Source organism: Sapajus apella, unplaced genomic scaffold (genome assembly GCF_009761245.1).
Source record: "Sapajus apella isolate SASKATOON/1434 unplaced genomic scaffold, GSC_monkey_1.0 scaffold16, whole genome shotgun sequence".
Classification (NCBI taxonomy): domain Eukaryota; kingdom Metazoa; phylum Chordata; class Mammalia; order Primates; family Cebidae; genus Sapajus; species Sapajus apella.
The window spans coordinates 28,273,195-28,286,341 of NW_022436956.1; the positions used below are offsets into that span (position 1 = coordinate 28,273,195).

Below are 13,147 nucleotides of genomic sequence, written 5' to 3' on the forward strand. Positions count from 1 at the left end.
ACTTCAAGCTGGAAAAGAATTATATTTTTATTTGTCCTAAATGATGCCATCTACATCTCTTCTCTTAGGAATTGTGACTGTAACAATGTAGTGGCATGTGTTATTTCGTTTGACTTATATCTACACAGTATTCTCACTTACAAACTATTACCAACAGCATGCATTTTAGTATGGTAGATAAAAAGAATTTATGTGATGTTCCCTTAGAAACCAAATGATATTAAATTGGGGAAATGGTTTTAACCCACTCTACAAGAGACACTTTAAAATATAATTTGGCACCTATAGTTGTTGTTGTATTTTAATATTCTTTTAAGCTGCTATTTTAAAGAAGGCACCTTATAACTAGACATTAGAACCAAAGCATCACACTGGCATCAGGATTATTTTGATGGAGATAATATCATCATTTGCAAATAAATCAGTTATCTAACAAAATGAGAATCCCCCAATATGTACTCTGAATGTACACACCTGTATCTTCTTTGTGGACCTTAATAATTAGGTAACATTGGCCATAATAAAAAGTAATAATATACCTCAGAAACACAGTAGTTGGATCTCTTGTCTATATAATGTAGAGAAGGGGAAGAAGACAGTTTCCAGGTAACAGGGGACCCAACTGCCTACAAACTGCCTCTATATTCATCTCTTATTCTATATTTTAAATAACTTCAGATTTTCCTTTTAACATCTGATTTTGTGTGGAATCAAGTGAGCTTTGATCTGGGACTCTGAGACAGACTTTGATACCTGAGATTGAGAGTGGGTCCATAGGTTCAGCACTTCAAATGCTATTTCTCAGTCTTGCACGCCTTCCTCTTGTCCAGTGACAATGGTGTCAGGACACAGCATTTAGTGTGAATGTGCATGCCTCTCCTAGAAAAGCAAAGCAAAAGAGGGGAATAACAACTTAAAATCTCATTCACAAGGGGAGCAAGGCTTTCAACTTTCCAAATGCCTCCAAAAATTCCAGCAATAAAGCAAAATTAAATTGATAGATACAAAAGGCAAAGCCATGGAGAATTCTGAAAACCCCACTAGGCTCTGTGTTTTAGACAGAATCATATTGCTGCTGGATGAAACTACATATGTGAAGTTATGAGGCATCAAGAAGGATCTCAAAATTATGACCATCATTAAATATATTTGTTCAAGTTTCCTTGGGTTACTGAATTTCTGGGGGCAGGTGATGTGGATGATTAAAGCAAAAAGTAAAACTTGTACACACAGGTTTCTGTCTTGACACTTTGAGAATGACTTAGCCCATTCTAGCCCCTTTCTTACTCTGTTCTGTCGCCAGAAACCATCTCACCCCCTCAAGCCTGGCCACAGCAAACAGCATGCTCTCTTTACTTCTGAACCCAGAATGGCTACACAGAGTCACTGGTGCCTCATTCAGGCAGCTAGGAAGGACCACACAAAGTCAGACCTGAGTAACAACGTACTTCTGAAGTGTAGTTATGAACCAGATGTGCTGGGGCATAGATTATATCTGCAGCTTCTCCCTCTGCTCTTTCTTCAAAACACAGTCTGATTCAAAGCACTTCATGCAACTTTGCTGAATCTTCCTTTGAAATTAAATATAAATGACTCTGTATAGGCTTTGGATGGTACCAGATGCCTTTCAGCCGACAATATCTCGAAACTCAAGTCCAAGAACTGAGCCCCATATCTCTAGCTTGTTCCTACTATTAGATTACATACATCTTCAACTAAAAATTATGTCATTCCAGAGGCTTCTATAAGCATAGTTTGATATAGCCCAAAAATCATGACACATATGGGACTGAATTATTAAAGTTTAACCTATTTCTAAATGATTTATGGACAGCTCTTGATATGAATATTCCTAAGCCACAACCAGCTGGTTTAACATACACATGAATTGTGTTCATGTAATTGAAAAAAAAATTATTGTTAAATGGGTAAGTTGACCCCAGCTATGGACTCAATTTCAAGATCTTCATGGTGGTGAATGAAGAGCAGACACTGATATTATATACAGAATAACATAATCTTGTCAGACTATATTGAGATAGTGTGCAAAATTCCTTCCTCACACTTGATCCAAATAATTGAAACCTACATATTACATATCCTTTGTTTTCTTCCTTCCTTTGTTCCTTCTTTCCTTTAATTAAAATAAGTCATTGATACATTTATAGCATAGGAAGTATCACAGCTAATCTCATATTCTAAAATAGTTTTATAAAGTGATTAACATTTTCAGTTTGTGTATGTGTGTGTTTATGGAATGTAGATGATACATCATTGAAAGAAATAACTTTCTCTGGAAGGACTTGGGAATGCAGAGAAGCTTGTGTCTTTATTTCTAATGTGTTATAACCAGATCAGGGTTTCAGTTAAGCACCTCATTGTCATTCCATCTTTATTAAGAAATGACCTAGTTCAGTGGTTCAGCTGATCTGCTTGGAAGTATCTGGCTGGCTTCATAAGAATTCCATAGGGAATTTTGGGACTACAAATGACTAGGCTTTGCCTTCAGAGATTGGGATTCAGTAGGTCTCAGGTAGGGCCTAGGAACCTGTGTTTAGTAAATCACTCTAAGTAATGCTAATATACAGCCAGACTTGGGAATCATTGAAAAGTATTCAAATAATCCCAATTACTAGGAGTAAATACAAGTTGATTGGGATAGTAATGTTATTTCATTTGTAGTTATTTTGAAAAGTTAAATACTCTAGGCCTCATACCATTATTTTTTTCATAAATTTTAATTTTAGCTTTGATTTCCAATTTGTGGTTTTCTTTCTGAGCATAAATCTTCAAACTTAGAGACAGATGTCAACACTGATAAGCATGAGGGATGAATATTGCTCACTATAGGGCTATTAGGCATACTAGATACAGCACCATTTTCTTAGTTACTGCCAGAGCTGTGCAGTATATTACAACATTTGCTAATCCTCACCACCGAGGTAAAAACTATGACCTTTGGGACACAGAAGCAAATGTCAAAGAGACAGCCTTACTTCTGAATACTTTGATTTTTATGTTATGAAAAGACACCAACTTAATACTGAGTCTCACTGTGTACTTTTCATATTGAATTGTACATTATCTGAAAGTGATTTCCAAGCAATACCTTATAACGACCTTTCAAGCAATAATTTAAGCCATGGTGATGATGCCATATGAAGCTTGCACTTCTTTGCATTTCATAGAACCTTTGTGAAAACAGACACATGTTTTATACAAGCAATAATATAGCTGGTGTGGACTTTTTAAAGATATTCATTATTCTATAGCAAAATGAGCAGCAAGTGATGACTCGGATTAAAAATATCTGAGCAAATGACATGCTTAATCTATCTCAGAAGTTACTCATTTGCAAACATGCTATAAAGTGATTAATATACATCGGATTATTTCTGGTGCATAATTTTAAAAATGGCTATCAAAATATGATTTCTATCCCTGTCAAAGAGATTTCTGTATTATTTGTAATGTTGCCTAATTTTTAGATCTTTGTAGTATACAATAGTAAAGAAGAAGTTAAGGATGGATAAATGAGTGGAAGTAAATCATAGGTTGGAAGAGGGGATTGAGAAAGTAGGGTTTGCAAAAATATAGATGGGTCTCAGGCAGATTAATTCAAATGTTGGTTTGATAAGGTCTTGGAAGATGAAAGAGTAAAGATAAAAGAGCTCATTATCACTGTTTTCAATGATAGTTATGCAAATATTTGGTAAGTAGGATAGTATTTTGACTTCAGAACATGACTGGCTGAAAGTTGCCTGTAGTACAATTAATAAATGTCTGAAAATGATTATTCAATAATATTGACAAACATTAAAGCTTTCAGATTTTGAAATGAAAAAATCATATTTTTAGTCTTCTTAAAATACAATTTTAATAGAATGTGGCATAGTCACTGCTAACCAGGTCTTTAGTAGTTAAATTTACTTCTCCATCATTTGGAATAATGTATGAGCATTACATCTAAAATCAACTGGTAAATTTATGTTTACACTGAGCAATATCTAAACATCAGATTATTATTTAGTATATAAGCATTCCTTAGCATTTACATAAGATGACAGCTCCTATTATTGCCTAGCAAGGTAAATTCTCCTCTAAACATCAATACAAACACATTTGAATGGTGGGTGTGTTTGGTAGCATTTTGTCTTTACCTTCCTATTACTCATAGCAAAACTTAATTTAGCATCTTCCTTCCCACAGTATGGAAAAATTCCCTATCAAAAGCAAACAAGATTGTTGATTCACTGAGGTTATGACAATTATCCTCTTGAATATCACTGGATCCTTAAATCCTTAGTAAGAATGCTTTTGAGCTTAATAAATAATGGAAAACATTTAATTTGAATCTATTAAATTACACTGAATTTATCCTTCCAGTTAATTCATCTAGTTGCTGATCTGATCATTCTTTATATTTGACAAGTACTGTTGCTTATTATTTTAAAGCAGAAAAGAAAAACTTAATGGCAAGTCTGACTAATAAGTTTGTTTTTGATTCTTTTGATACATATTTTTAAAGTGAAGAAATCCCTTTATATTCAGTCTTCCTCTGTGGACTTTTCACTATTTGCAGATAAAGAAGGAATTCTACTTAGCATATTTTCACTGTACTCTATTAAATGACATTAAGCCTATATCTAACAGGAAAGTAATTACTGGAATAAAATCAGGAATGTGCAAAATGGTTTCTTTATACCACCTCACTTTCTGAAGACAATTCACTGCATTTTGCTGCCTGGCATTTACACATCAGACTCAGGACAAAGGGACAAATGGAGTGAGGAGTGGGCAGGTGCTTTAGATGAGATGATGCAAAGAGAGTTAATTTTTTCTTCAGGATGATGTAGAGACTCTTAAAGAAGAGGCAATTTCTATAGCAAACACCTGTGGTTTAAAAGCCAAATGATTTATTTGACTACTGGTCACTCATGTTTTAAAAAAAAAAAATAGAAAGACAAAAAAAGAGAAACCCTTCCCAAGCCATTTTTAGTTTTCCTGAGGTAGTTCCAGGCTCTTGGCAGCTGCACATCTCAGCGAAGCTGGGATAGAAGCTTACAGAGCTACAAATAGATACTTTCTGAAGGTGGCAGAGAGAACTAGTCTTGGTTACAATGAGGAAGGTAAATGAAAGTGTCAGAACATCTGGATTGAAGGAACAAAGAAGGCCAAATACCAGCTCTGCCATATGCCACAGAAAAGCCTGCTAAAATTAGCACAGAAAAACAGACTAACAGTATGCAAGTGATATTAAAACAATTATTTTTCCTTTTATAACATCCCTGGCTGAGCTAGCATTCAGTGAGAATAATATGCCTTTATCTCAAGCACCATTAAAAAAAAAAAGCAACTGTTGTTGTTCTGACATTAAAGAAATGTCATATTCCTTTAGTTGAAAAATGTAATCACAAATAATAGGAAATATTTATTTTGTTTCCTGAAATTTGTAAACTTCTTTTGGGGGCTGTGCTCTATGCCATAGTCTTCACACACTCTCAATCTGGGTTTAGCTGCTAGCAAAACAGGTGCCACTTTAGAGCAGAAAGATGTCCATCTGTCCCTTAGAGAATGTGCTAGAGCATTTGAGCTGGACAGAGAATCACCCCACAGCATGTAATGGCATTCTGTGAGAGACATGAAGATTCTAGTCTTCTAAACTTAAAAGTGGTTAGGTACTACCTTTATCATCAAAGATTTTTCACTTACAGCTAGTGCTCGACTTATGACCACGGTCGGGACCGCAGACCGGTCGTAACACGATTTGGTCGTAAGTTGAGTAGGCTATATGTACAGTTGAAATGGTGCACGCGGAGATGGTAATGCTGCCGGAAGCTGGTCCGCACTGTCGTACGCCCAGCTGGGCAACATTTGCGCTGCCAGACGCGGAGCAGCCGTGGCTAGTGATTGTGGTCGTAAAGTTGAATGGTCCTAAGTTGCATAGGTGGTAAGTCAATCAATACCTGTACATGTAACTGGTTAATTAGTGCAGAGTTCGCTTTGAACAGAAACTTTAAAAGGAGGGAACAAATCCAAACAATTTTTATACAAAATTATCAGGTAGAAAAAGAATTTAGGACAAAGATTTATTGTCCTGAAAGAGTCAACTTACTCACATCCAAAACTTAGAATGTCAGAGACTTTTGAAAGTTTCCTGAATGTATGAAGTTCTCCAGCAATGAGAAATAAAATTAATTTTGTTTCTAGGTTCCTTCGAGTTTTATCCTCTGATGATAACATCTAATTGTGAAATACATTTCGCTGATTTTTACTTTATATCTTCTAAATGTTACAGGAAAAAAAGTCATAAATATGACAAACTTACAAATCGTGGCATTGAGCCAGGGTTTGCAAATCTGGCAATATTATTTTACTTAAAATACTACATTTTTTGAAATAATATAAGAATTAAGGATAACAGTCAAATAATACTGTATTTCCAGCTTGTTCACATTAGAATATAGAACAATGCATTGTAAACTTCTTGGAATAAAATCTAAGTCAAAACCAATTCATGTTCAAATCATTTGAACAACAAATATGAATATTGCTACATCACCTCCTACTAACAAGAAACTATGCATTTCCATACCCAATGAAACCTCAATTCCTAGAACTATTCTACTTTATTGCCTCCCAGGAAGTATTTCTTCATGGTCAATATCACTCTTTAAAGGATAGCAAATGAACATGACTTTCTGCTGAGGCTTGGGGGATCTGGATCAATATGTATGTATCTAACCATTTGAAAGGCCATCTCCTTTTTTAGCCTTTTAAGTTAAAAATTTTTATAAAATGAAACAAAATAGGAAACCACTTAGTTGATTTATCAATAATGTGAAACCTTCGTTCTGAATTTTATTGGTAAAAATTACCACATTGAAACAAACACTTAACCTTGGCTCGGACTCTCAGATAAATTGCTTTTGTGTTCTTTGACTAGAAACTATTCTCAAAAAAAAAAGAAATTATTTCTTATGGTGGCTCCAACTCTAGCCAAGAAGGTCTAGGTCAACTATAGGACTGTATAATTATCTAAAGTAATACAGGGGGATTTTTAGAAAAATTCTTTAATTTTTGTTCTTGTGTAAAAAGTAATGGATGGCAGCCCAAATTATTATTTTCTTTAAAAATTTGTTTCAAGTGTGTCACTAGGCACTCATAAAATTGATTTCTTTTATGTGTTTTATAACCCAATGACCTGAAATAATAGGTGCTTGTTGCTTTTTCTTTTGATCCTTAGAAACACTTTTATTCTGTCTAAAAGAATTCTCCCACTAAAATGCAAATGATTACTTGGCTACAGGAGGAGTCTCATTTTATGAGCATTTATAAAGTATTTAGTTGGATTCAGCTGGAATGCAACTTAGAGAAAGGAATGGATACCAGTAGAGAGATGAAAAGAGACAGAAAAATCAAACTTTGCTTACATTAAAATTCTGTCGTCAAATCCTGTTAACCTAAGAAGAAAGCTGAAAATAGATGGTAAGGATCAATGATTATAGATTTTTAAATACAGTATTCATATTTAATAGAATGTCATAAAAATGACAGAATGCCATGAAATTCAGCATGTCAAAACTTTGCTAAAACAAACAATAGATTTAATAAATATGCTAATTAGAGTGAATATTTAGAGGGACGAAAAGAACTTGTCACATCATAGATGTCTCCCCACTACTGGGAAAATTTGGTATTATGTATTCACACAATATTTGCTGTATTACCTAATTAAACATTAGTATAGTCTCTCTGCTAGTGAGAAACCATTGCAAGAGTCCAAATACCAAGTGTGACTATAACTTGAATCAATAGAGTTTGGTGTTCCTGAATAAAAGGCTTAATGAATGTAAAACAAATGGGTTGCATATATAGGTTTTATGTGCAGTAAATTAAGTAGGCTTTAAAATTTGTTAGCATGGTTAGCTCCTCTTTTTTAATTTCCTCCTTCCTTTCCTTCCTTTCCTTCCTTTCCTTCCTTCCTTCCTTCCTTCCCTCCCACCCTCTTTATTTCTTTCTAGCTCTTGTAAGATAAATGACAATAGTATTTTACTGTTTGGGCTGGGGCTTCCTCTCTTTTTCACTTTCACATGATTGAAAACTTTGCGGATTTGTGAGGGAAGGGGAAAGAAGATGAGCACATAAATGTAGATCATTTGAGGATAGACGTAACGGAGAGAATTGGGACCTTGACTTCCAGAGACTTTGTAAGTAAAGAAAAACGTGGGTCTATAAAAATATATGTGTGTTTGTTTTCAGTGAATTTAAAAACATTTTCAAGAAGTATCAGGGTCAATCTGTTTAGACAATCTCCTGTTTTTAGCCCCTACAAATGTCTTTAAGTTAGAAAAATCCTCTTATTTTCAAGTAGCCATTTTTTTTTTTAATGTGAGTACCACACTGCTAAAGACTGAAATAGAAAAAATGCTTCTTCTATTTGTAGGGAAATTGATTTCTGAAAACTACTTTCCAGTGAGGTGTATACATCAAATGCAACTTGATTTTACTGGCTCTGTAGCTAGAGATAACTGATGCACTGTCTTTTTTCTTAGATACCCCTTTGTAATTCAGCTTGGCATAGTATTATGTTTTGAGTTCTTATTGAGGGTTCGGAAATATTTGTCATCAATTTTATGTTTACTCTATTGAAAAAGCAATATACAATGTATTCCATATTTCTTAGCTCTGTGTCTTTGAAGTTTTAACCTATATTCAGATAGCTGTTCTTAACTACAATTTTGAGTATTCACCGGAATTTACAAATTGCCATGTTACTAAATACAAAAAAATACAGCTTGGATCAAGAGATCAATAATTTACAAATCTCAATCCAAAGCTGTTATTTTTCAGGGAAAATTAAATCATTTCTAGCAGAGTATTTGATTCCTAAGGGAAGATAAGTCAAGTATCTTCTTTAAGAATAAGTATATTCTTCCACTGAAGGTATTTCTCATTGACTTTATAATAACTTGAACAAATCTTGAACAAGATTTAAAGAATCTATAATCTCCCAAACTTAAAATTGTGTTCTTTCTGGTTTATTTTCATGTATTAAGATTATATTCAACCCATTTAACAAATTGTCTTCATGACATCACTTGTGTTAATTAATAGAAAATCATATAGAAACAATTATTATTTGTGCCTCTGTGGAAAGATATGCTTCAATGAGTTAAATACCCTTGAATTTTGGTTCTCATTTCTTATTTTGACTTTTTTGTTATGTGCTTCAGGGGTCTTAAATTCCAACAGATGAGGTAGTCAAAGAAAGGGGTAGAAAATATTTAGAAAAAATTAAAACTTCAAAAGGGAATAATTTCTCTGTTAATTAACTTCTGTTTATTCCATACTGACTAAATTATTTTGAAATTGTGAAAAAACAGGCAGCTACCATATAAATTGGTACCTATGAAAATACTGATTACTTTCTTCCTGTGATTTTCAGTGTTAAGAAAACCTTTGTCTTGAAATGATAGACAATACTTGTTCAGATAAAGAAATATGACTTTCAATACCTTTACCATTTTTATTTCTTTAAGGAAATATTTTAATAATGATTGTAAAAATAGAAAAAATATGAGAAAAACAGAAATTAAGATGAAATTTGAGCAGCTGTACTCCACAGTCCCGTTTTCATTTTTCCCTCTATTTTAGTGCCTTCTACTGAGTTATTGAAGGCCCAGATCTGCAAAATTAACAAGCTACTAATTCATTGCCTCCCTTAAGAATTTGGAGCAAAAATTATTCTAACTATGAGGAAATTGATTCACATCATCATGGCAGGTTTTGACTATGAGAGAATCCAGGTTAGATTCAAATAGAATAATGGTCCATGGAGAGAAATACTTTCTAATTTTTCTTGAAGTTGGATGAAAAGCTTTTTATTTAAAAAAAAAAAAAATCCTCCTTGGAAGAAGTCAAAAGTTTTATAACAGCTGCCTGTAGCTACCTTATAACTTCAGTAATCAAGTGACGAAACTGTCTCATTATGCTTTTAAAATCCCGATTAAGTGCATTCCAGAAATAATACATATCATTCTTCATTTCAAAATTAACCTACCTGAATTCTGACTCTTCAACTGTGAGTAGCCATTTTACAAAACCAAAGGGTCACACTTCCCAAACAGTACTTTAAATATCAAACCTAATCCTGTTAATACTCATTGCAATGCATAAAATAAACAGCCAATGCATTTCCATCAAGTTTTTGGGCACTAGTAATAATAAGTAGGTTTCCAAAATCACTTAATAAAAACACAGAGTTATAATGTGCTAGGCCTTCATTAGCATCCTGTGCATGGGGTGGTTTTTATTTAACCTGAATTACTTTAACATTTTGGCTAATTTGTTTGCTGCAATTTCATGGGTCTAAATATCTGGTTTGGCTTGCAATGTAAATTATATTGTACATCTGCTCCCTTGCTATTAGATTTACTTTGTGAATAATATCTTTTAAAAATGTAGTTATCACAAACTTAAATTATAATGTCATCAACTAATACCAGGTAAATATACTAATATATATGTAGGGCATGATTAAATTACATATATTTTGAAATGTCAAACTATTTTTGTTTTTTTTTGTTTTTTTTTAAATGAATGCATCTCTTAAACCTGTGCCATTAATTTTTAAAAAGTTTCATTTGGTATTTCATATTATATTTTAAAATATTTTTCTTTAGTAGTACAGGTTTAGAGAAACTTTTTCTGATTGAAATAATAAAATATGCCTCATTTCACTAGAATTTTAAGAATAATAATACATGTAAAAGTATAACTCATATAAGATTATAAATATCCAAAATATCTTCTTTGCTTTTCATGTAACACCACTTATTACTCATTCTTTTGTTTGTTATTCTAAAGCATTCACAATGTAAATAGCACGTTTCATGATACAAAATGTCTTGGTATTTACAGACTGCAGAACAAGGTGAATTTGTGTCTGAAAAATGAGTGATGGAAACATGGGATTCTTATAAAACAAAGTGGAAATGACAGTTGTGTGTTAAATTTACATAATTCATTACAAAATTGTCTAGTTAAATCATGCATTTATTTACCTTAAAAGTGTCCAAACTGTCACTTATAAAATATTTAAATCAATAAATAATACCGAAAAAAGAGTCAATATTCTTTCTAGCATTTTTTCCATACAGTGAAGGTGAATAACAATGCCTAAGAATATGAATGAATAATAGATGAAAGAATGGGGGAACAAATAAAGGAGTGAATGGAGTATTTATAATTCAGTGCCTTTATGGTTGCAGATGCAGCTGCTGACACAATATCTGACAAAGCCAATTTGAATTTTTTTAACGTGAAATCTCTCTTTTGTCCTCTTACAAAACCAAAGAACACACATTATAATTACTGTATGTACCCCAAATATATATTACAAAGAAAAGGCATAGCTCACATGTCTTCTGACTAGCCAGTTGCTTTCTTGAAAGGACAGAGAAAAGGGTTCATATTACTATCATAATTAAATGTCAGTTGAATGTCCGCTGAGTAACTTTCAAGAGCATACCCATCAACTAGATGAGATGCAGGACATACCTATAAGACCATTTTATTCCAGTGTTCTGAAATACTCCGCAGCCTACCTATACAGAAACAAGTTATCTTGTTATTTAATGGCCCTCTCCTCTATAATCATTTAGCCTCAACCAGACAAATTTCCATCTGTTTCTAGAAGTTCTTAAGGGAGTCTTCATCTTGTGTTCACAAAACAGGGCTGTTCTCATCATCTGCCCTTGTCTTCTCATATTACCTGCTGCTCAGAAGCCATGCCACTCCTAGGAGCCACTTCCCTGACCCTAAGAGAACTGACATTGAGTAGGTAAATGAAGAAACACTTAATGAATAGTTCTTAAATGATAATCAATGTAGAATGCTTTTATGAACCATTTTCTCAATTATATCCTAATAATCCTATGAAAATCTGCTCTCTTCGTTTTAGAGGTAAGAAAATATAAGCAGAGAGAGACTAAGAAGCTGTCTGTAGCATAGGCAAGGTGGTTGCCACTTAACACATGATGAGGCTGAAGACTACCTTTTGTTAATAGTTTGAACTTTCTGGAACTTAACTACAAGACAGACTGTAGTTAAGTGATATTGTGCTGAGGAAAACTAGAAATGGTTTTGGTAAAGAATTAGCAGTTTTTGACACAATTGACCTTCTGCATGCCAAATATTGATTTGCACACTTTCCTGAACAAGTTGAACGCCTTCACGTCCCTCTGCAAGGGAGATAACATAGAGTTTCTTTCAGTTACAACAGCTGGCTCACATCCAGATATGCTGGGTGGTATGCATTCATCTCCATCAACACATGGTCACTTAGGAACCAAAACACAAATGTCTGCTTTCTCCCTCTCTACCCGCACTCCCACATAAATATATGTGTGTATTCCTATTCATATAGATAGATGAGTGACAAAGACAAAGGCATAATTTCAATAAAAATTTTCAAGGGAGAAAGGGAAAACACATTGTAATTCTCCATTTCACAGCATGATAGACAGGTAATAAGATGCCCTTGCCCTGGCTCAAGTCCCTATGGGGAATCATTATGACCTCCAGCTCCATCTGTGGCACTTGTCTCCATTGGCTGGGATGGTCTTCCTTGTTTGTTCCATACCATGGCTGCATGTGAAGTGAATATTAGGAAATATGCCCTCCTTGGGAGCTTTATACTTTTCACAGACTACTGCTTGCTAGTATATGTTTGTATGTTGAAGCATTCAGTTTGACTCACTGGATCATTTTGAAATATGATCCAGAACATTATCACATTTGTCTTTATTGTTGGACAGAATGGTCGCTTTAAATTACCAAAAGAAAACATCAAGCTAGGGAAATTCTGGCTAAACCTATGACAGGATTCTTGCTGATGGCACGTCAGCATGATGAGTTATTGAGAGTAGAAGATGAGGAATTCGTTCAAATATTGCGTGTGATCAGATATCAAGGGTTCAACCATTTTCTCTAAGCTGACTCAGCAGGATTAATGCTAAAACTAGCTAAGCAGGACAAGTTGAGGCCCAGTCAGACAGAGGACTGAGAGGACCCTGACTCAGATTTGGTCAAGGAGAGAGTCACTGTCACCAGAAAGAAAAGTAAGGATTTCAATGGATAGCTA

The 13,147-nt window shown here is 33.9% G+C and overlaps 1 protein-coding gene across 1 annotated transcript in view; it reads left to right on the forward strand.

Annotated features, from left to right (window-relative positions):
• The window catches only part of GUCY1A2 (guanylate cyclase 1 soluble subunit alpha 2), a 325,706-nt gene extending 312,883 nt beyond the window's left edge, over positions 1-12,823 (forward strand). Inside the window, exons 9-10 of the mRNA XM_032285701.1 lie at positions 11,739-11,845; positions 11,966-12,823. Coding sequence (XP_032141592.1) covers positions 11,739-11,845; positions 11,966-11,981 — 123 coding nt within the window. The 3' untranslated portion in view covers positions 11,982-12,823. The remainder of the gene's footprint in view (positions 1-11,738; positions 11,846-11,965) is intronic.
• The last annotated feature ends 324 nt before the right edge of the window (positions 12,824-13,147 follow it).